This window comes from Rousettus aegyptiacus, unplaced genomic scaffold, assembly GCF_014176215.1.
Source record: "Rousettus aegyptiacus isolate mRouAeg1 unplaced genomic scaffold, mRouAeg1.p scaffold_m13_p_3, whole genome shotgun sequence".
In the NCBI taxonomy this organism is placed as follows: domain Eukaryota; kingdom Metazoa; phylum Chordata; class Mammalia; order Chiroptera; family Pteropodidae; genus Rousettus; species Rousettus aegyptiacus.
In genome coordinates, this window is record NW_023416306.1 from 3,010,725 (window position 1) to 3,018,094 (window position 7,370).

The 7,370-nt window shown below is 62.6% G+C and overlaps 1 protein-coding gene across 6 annotated transcripts in view; it reads left to right on the plus strand.

Annotated features, from left to right (window-relative positions):
• AK8 (adenylate kinase 8) overlaps positions 1-6,882 on the plus strand; it is a 99,132-nt gene extending 92,250 nt beyond the window's left edge. For 5 of the 6 annotated variants that reach the window (XM_016133892.2, XM_016133893.2, XM_036239142.1 and 2 more), the window contains 2 exons: positions 3,303-3,383; positions 4,792-6,882. In XM_016133892.2, the coding sequence (XP_015989378.2) occupies positions 3,303-3,383; positions 4,792-5,029 (319 nt within the window). In that variant the 3' untranslated portion in view covers positions 5,030-6,882. The remainder of the gene's footprint in view (positions 1-3,302; positions 3,384-4,791) is intronic. The other variant, XM_016133896.2, reaches the window with a different exon arrangement.
• The last annotated feature ends 488 nt before the right edge of the window (positions 6,883-7,370 follow it).

A 7,370-nucleotide genomic window follows, 5' to 3' on the forward strand; every position in this document is an offset into this window, starting at 1 on the left:
GCCGGGCGGGTGGGGGCCGGCTCCCGGCCGCGTGTCCCCGCGGCACCGCCGCCAGGCCGTCGCTTGCCTGCGCCGTGGCACGGCGCGCCGGGTGGGTCAGGTGCATCCGGGGTGCAGGCTCAGCCCGTCCCCCGCAAGGCTGCCCCCAGGGCCGTGCCTCAGGCGCCCATCTGGCGTCCTCACGAGCTCCGCTCGAGTGGCGACAAGGGGGCCTGATCTGCCGGGTTAAAAATCTTTCGGCCGGGGCTTGCTTGTTTGTGAAGCAGCGTCCGTTGTCGGGGGTTTCCTTTCTTCTGGCATCCGGAGTGGCACCGCCAGCCACCGGCCGCGGCGACAGCCACGTTTCGGTATTGCTGTGGGGCTCCGCAAGTTCCGGGGGCGCAGTGGGGGGCCCAGCGTGTTTGAAGCGTAAGGGATAAAAACACGCTGCAACACCTGTGCCCCCCGAGTTCCGACTCCCCCATCTCACGCATCTTCTTTGGAGACTGTTACTTGGTGGCATGTTGCGAACACAAGTCATTGTCGAGAACATGTGCAGCGTGAGGTGGGTTCTCGGGGCTCCGGGCCCCCCAGGCTACCGGGGGACCACTGCGCTCACTCCGTGGAGGGTCCTAGCGAGGGGCTTCCAGAGGCTGGGCCCGGCTTCAGGCGTGGCTTGCTCCAGGGCCCCAGTGTGTCTCGGCATCTGTCTGCTCTCTCGGGTTGGCTGACTCTCAGGCAGGCTTTCTCTGGGTGCACCCCCAGCACAAACAAAGCTCCTTCCTCTCTGGCAAGCCACGGACAGCCTCTCCTCTGCCCTTCCTGGACCCGTCTGCATCTGGACCCGATTCCTGATTCCTGCGGCAGGAAGAGCTGGGCCTCCGAGGGGCCCCTGTGGGCCTCTCGGAGGCCCAGGCCTACAGCCTTGGCGCGAGTTTCCTCCAGATGAGTCACAGGGATGAGAGGGGCCCAGGGGGGCCGAGCAGCAGCGGACACGGCTGAACCGAGGGACGCAGCAGATGTGGGGGCAGCGCGTAGCGGCCGGGACAGCCCCGCGGTGCCCCCGCCTCACAGTTGGCCGCGGCTGCGTCCTTTGTGTCCCTGTAAAACACGAGGTTTGAGCTCAGACCGGTGGCTCATAACCATCTTTGAGAGCTGGGGCCCTCTGAGGATAATGAAAGGCACGGACCCATCTTTCCCCTCTCCCCCAAAACATTTGCAGTGAGCAGTTGGTATCTGATTTCCAGGGGTCGTGGGACCCGCAGGGGTGCCTGATTCAGAGTCCCGGGCCCAGACATTCTCCGAGGTGGCGGGTCCCAGGAGTAGGGGCACACTGGGCCACCTCCTGCACCTGCAGACTCAGCGTTTCTGGGCAAGGAGTGTCGGCACCCTGCACGGTCACCGGCTGCCCACGGGATTCTGATGCAGGTGGCTCCTGGGAACCAGGGGGACGTGTGCGTCTCCCCCGGGCCTGGCACGTAGGAAGCATTCTCGGCTCCGGCAGCTAGTCCGGCTTTTGGCCGAGAAGGAAGAAAATTGGGCGGTGGGTGGAGAGTTTAACTGGCCCTCTAGAACCGCGGACCGCAGGTTCATTTTTTTCGTTCTTCCACAAGTGTTTCCTGAGTACTGGCTGGGTGTCCGGATACTGGCGAGGGTCGGGCCTTGCCTTAGCAGGTGGCGCCCGGGCCCGAGAGACGATGCGGGGGCCAGCGTCCCGTTGGACCCGCCAAAGCGCGGCCTCTCGACAGCCTGCTCGACACTTCGGGGGGGTCCCTAGGACGACGGTGGGGGGTGTCTTTGTTCACTGGGTTGGAGGAGGAGCGGACCCGCCCTGAAAGGCTCCCATCCTGAGGGAAGTCGCGGGTTCGCGCACTTATCCTACGCGGAAAGCAGCCTTGGCCGGCGTTTACGCACTTCGGGTGCACAGGGGGTGTGCGTTGCCGCTGACCCTGTCCCCAGTGGGAGTTGCGCACATCAGTCATCCAGCCCCGATGCCGGCGAGGGCGAGTCTGTTACCAGTGTCGCGTCTCAGTCCCGGGCGAGGGGCCGGTAAACACGGGTGGGGGCTCAGTGCAGTGCCCGGCACGCGGCAGGCGCGACGTGCGTACGGATTCACTAGAGAGTGAGCGAGGAAACCGTAACGAGCGATGGAATATTCCGGCAGTTATTTTAAAAACAAACGCCAGGATGGTTTAACACTGGAAGGCAGGGCCCGGGTGGGTCTGAGCACCCAGGCCTTCGTCTCCCCGCCCCGCCCCTCCCAGCGGGAGCAGCGGCTCGCCGGCCTGTCCCGTGTGTCCCAAACCCGGCTCTGCTGACAATAGTCAGCGTGAAGGGCCAGAAAATCCTTCGCGGTGGGGGCTGCGCTGTCCACGGCGTGGCGTTCAGCAGCGACGTCCTGGCCTCTACCCGCCACGTGCCAGTAGCACCGCCTCCCCCGTCGTGACAACCAGAAACGTCCCCATATGTTGCCCAATGTCGTCTTGGGACAAAATCACACCAAACTGAGAGCGTCTCAGTTTGGGTCTTGTGTAAAGCAAGCATTCCCTTGCCAGAAAAGAAGGGGTTACAACACTCAAACCAGGGCTTCCGGAGACGTGTCCCAGGCGCTCCCGGCCGAGCCCCGAGCTGGAGTGGCTCCCGGAGCTGTGTCTTTCTGGCTAGGCTCTTGGCTTTGGACCTCCTGCTCCCTCGGGCCCGGGGCTCCGCGGTGAAAGCAGGCTGAGAACTTGGGGTGGGGGGGCTGTGGGCCGGGAGCCGGAAGTCCGGGAGGGCACCCTGTAAGAACGGCAACGATGTGACAGCACGTGTTTGAGCCCCGAGGAAGCTCGGACCCCGCTAAGTGGGTGCACACTCCGCCCCGTTAAACCACCGACACCCGTCCACCGGCACGAGCCCCGCTCCTCCGCTGAGGAGTCTGAGCTGAGAGGCCGTGTCGGTGGCCCAGGTCACCCGGCAAGTCCGTGGTGGAGGTGAGATTCTAACTCGTCATATGGCTCCAGGAGGGCCCTGTCCATCCTCCCAGAGGACTGGCCGTCTGCTCCCCTGCAGCTCACTCGACGATGTCCCTCCCCGGGAATCCCGCGCCCAGAGTGATGGGGGCTGGGAGCCGCCCTGAGTCAGGGGTGCAGGAGCTTCCGCAGCAGGGGGCCCCGCCCGCGCCTTTCCCAGGTGAGCGCCGAGCGTGGTCCCCCGAGCCTCTGGCAGGTGGCTCCTGAGAGTCCACCCACTTTCTACAGCTGCTGCCGACCTCGGTCTGGGCCACGAGAGTCCGGCGCAGCCGGGGAGTCCAGCCGACCTTGGGGCTTGTTCTTTCTCCTCAGGGTGTTTTTCCTGAATGTGCCGTTGGATTCCATCCTCGAGCGACTGACCCTGAGAAGAATCGACCCGGTCACGGGAGAGAGGTTTGTGCCAGGCTCCAGTGGCGGGCCGTCGGCGGGCTTCCGGGGCCAGGTCCTGCTGGGGAGCCGCCTCTCTCCACCTGGCTGGCCGATGCCACGGGGGGACTGCTCCAGGGGTGATCCTGGTGACTACTGACAGAAGAGTCCAGAAAGGGGGTCCATCCAGCCGGCTCCTTTGGGCTACGTCTGTCGACCGTCTTTGCCTGGAAGAGGAATCGGAGCGTGCATGTCCGCGGCGGGGCAGAGATGGCTGCAGCGCCCGCGCCCTCTGTCCCAGGTGGCCTCTCCGACCCCAGCGTGGGAAGCGGCTGCGGGGCAGGGGTCACCTGTGCGGGTCGCTGGGCCTGAGCTCGCACCGCGATGCTGTACACGTCTCCATGGGAACCGGTTCACCTTAGAGCTTTCCCTTAGTCCCAGGGGGTAAATTCGGAGTTTTCATCTGCACTCCGACCAAGTGCGGTCACTGCGTTCATGCTGAAATGCAACATAAAGTCCCCGCAGTCACACAGGGGTAAAAGCTTCCATCCTCCCTGGCGACCGGGACGTTTCTCGGCAACCAGGGCCACCGCAGGAGTGGAGTGAGGAGGGGCAGGAAGGAAGTACCAGGACTTGTGTGAGCTATGGCCCTGATCTCCTCAGCGTGGCTGCCGGGGACGGGACGGCCTTTTGCCGAGGCCTCGTCGCCAAGGACGACGGGCTTCATGGGGCCCTGCCCCTGGAGTCCCTCCCGGCAGGGGCCGTCACCTCTAGCGTCCCCTCCCCCATCTCAGGGCGAGCGCCACAGACGCAGCGTTGGCATCCGTGTCCCCCGTGCTGTCGGCAGCAGGAGTCCTGCCAGGCCCCGACCCGCAGCGGACGCTTGACGAGCGCCGTGTGGGAGGAGGACAGGAGGGCAGAGGCGGAGAGGGGCTTGGCACTCGGCAGACCGTGCTGCTCTGTCCTCCTAGGGGTGTCGTGCCCCTTCCCTGGCAGGGACCACGTTTCGTCTCTCCGTAGCTCCCGTGCCCGGCCGAGGCCGTCCTCACAGCTGGCGCAATGTAAATGGTGGTGGTGACGGTGGTGATGATGTTGATGGTGATGTTGATGGTGGTGATGGTGACGGTGATGGTGGTGGTGGTGATGATGGTGCTTGTGATGGTGGTGATGGTGGTGATGGTGGTGATGGTGATGGTGGTGATAGTGGTGATGGTGGTGATGGTGATGGTGGTGATGGTGGTGATGGTGGTGGTGATGGTGGTGACGGTGATGGCGGTGATGGTGGTGATGGTGATGCTGATGGTGGTGGTGGTGATGGTGGTGATGTTGATGCTGATGGTGGCGATGCACCTTGGTTAACAGTAGACACAGGACCCTTTCTCCCCTGCCCTCTGGGCTGGACTGTGGGTCACCTGCTTCCCCTCCTCTGTCACAGGTACCACCTCATGTACAAGCCCCCTCCGACCATGGAAATCCAGGCCCGACTCCTGGAGAACCCAAAAGACACGGAAGAGCGAGTCAAGCTCAAAATGGACCTGTTCTATCGGAATTCGGCCGAGCTGGAGGCGTTCTACAAGCAGGCCATCACCATCAACGGGGACCAGGACCCGTACACGGTCTTCGAGTACATAGAGACTGGGATCATCAATCCCCTTCCCCAGAAAGTCCTCTGATGGGTGCAGAGCAAGGAGCGCCCCCAGGGAGACGAGGTTAACCCCCGCCCCCACCGTCTGGAGCCTCAGCCAAGCCAATAAAGAGTGCTTTGCTGGGCGCAGTCTCGCGTGTCCTGGGGGTGAGGCGTTTTGTCGTCTGGGGACACGGGACCGGCGGAGCCCGGGCGCCAGTGACGCAGAGCGCAGCAGGTGCGTGGGACTTGGGCTGAGCTGTAGCTCCGGCACCAACGCGCCGGGCGCCCCTGGGTGCCCCTGGGTGAGTCACTGAGCCCTCGGAGCCTTTCGAGATGGGGGTGAAAGGCGCCGATGCAGGCAGAGCTCAGCACGGTGCCCGGCGCACAGTGAGCCTTTGATAAGTGTAGTTGAAACCCCATCTCTGGAGCGGTGCCGTCCAGCAGAACTCTCTGGAATGGCGGCACGCTCTCTCTGTGCTGGCCAGGATGGTAGCCACCAGCTGCAAGCGGCTCATGAGCACTTGGAACATGGCCAGTGCAACTGAGGAGGTGGTTTTGATTGAATTTCCACTAAATATAAATAGCCAGGTGTGGCTAGCGGCCACGTGCTGGACAGGGTGTGACCTTGGACACGTTACTTAACCCCCTGGGATCCTTGTAAAATGAGCACAAAACAGTCGTTGCCTCCCGGGCAGGACGAAGCGAGCGCCGAGGGGTGAAAAGAGTCAACGCAGGGCGCAGGGCGCACGCTCGGCGACCACGGCCCCCGCCCAGTCACCTCGGCCTCACGGCCCCCGCGGGGCCAGTGCTGTTTTACCCCTAAATGCGGAGACGCGGGCTCTGAGTTACGGATCTTGCGGGAGGCTGCGAGTGGGGTGGGGGGAGGGCTTGTGGAAGAGGGTCACCCGGGTCACGTCCTGTCCCTCCTCGTCCTCTCGGGGCACAGTGGGCTCTGCAGGCCCCACAGAAGCTATCTCCGGGGGACCAGAGGGAGGGCCTTCTAAGGGGTTCTGGCAAGTCCTAGGACCCAGCTCTGGCCGTGTGGTCACTTGACGTCCCACGGTCGGGCACTTGAGGGCTGCTTTCCAGACAGCGTGGCATCCGGCGGCAGGGGTGTGGCCTTGCCGCGGGGCCCCGGGGGCTGTGCTGCCACTCTTTAGGGCCTTTTGGTGCCTCCACGGGGCACCCTAACCCACAGGGATGAGCCTCGCTCCACCAGGTCTGCGGGGTCACATGCCCAGGTGGCAGGACAGCTTGTACCACAGCCTGGACCCACCGTGGACCCCCCTGGAAACTGGCAGTCTTCGGGTTTCTCAGTAAATATGCAGAGCTGTATTCCTGGTCACGGCAGCATCCAATCTGAAGAGACCCAAGCAAGCCCTTTTCTTTCTCGGTGGCAGGAGGTACGAGGCGCAATGACTTGCTCTTTACCTCAGAGGGACAGTCACAGCATGCCTCAGGCCACGGGATCCGTCACCATCGCTCATCGGGCAGGCCCCAGGATGCATCCCTGCGGGAAAATCTTCCTCCCCTGGCACACACAGGGCCAGGTGGCTGCCACTTCCTGTGTACCAGGCGCACGGGGAGGCTGTCGCCTCTGTAACGGACCAGCATCGCGTTCGTGGAGACGAGACGAACGTCTTCGGATCAGAGTGTGATCCCAGATGCGTGTGAGGGGAGCGGGCAGACGCCGAGATGCAAAGGAGCGCACCAATTTAGGGACCGTCGATCCAGTTATCGAAAAACAGAACACTTAAAGGCACGTGAGCAGCCAGTACGCGGGGAGAGAGTTGCAGTGGGTTTTAGCTCTGTGCGCGTGGAATGAGGGCTACAGTTGTCACACGTCATCCTCGTCTTAATAAACAGCAGCTATTTGTGTCAGTAGCTACACCGAGCTGACTTTGATGCCCCGTCTTCCGTGATTTTTCATCAGGCTTGCTCTGATACTCTGTTCTTTTATAATTCTCCATCGGGGTTGCGCTGACACTTTGGTGTTTACAATGTTGTATCGGCACCTCCTGCGGCTGCCCCCTGCAGCGTATCTAATATGTATCTAATACGATTAGTCATCTCCTTTAAAATTCCTCCGTGAGGTTCCGTTTCCCCATACGGGGAAACAGAGTGTCTGTGACCTTCAGCCCTTCCTAGGTGAATGCAAACTGCTGTCGATCCTCGCCTCCGACGGACGCTGAACAAGGCCTTCGCCTCATCAGCGCACCATCGATTGTCAGAAGCTCGACTTCTCTGTTCTGGACTACGACTTGATGACGTTTTGATCCATCCGCTATCATCCGTGGTGACCACCTGGCTTTACAGGGCCAGCCTGGTGCCCTGGACAGAGACGTGGTAGAGACCAGCATGCCACAGTCTCTCTTTGAGGGGGACAT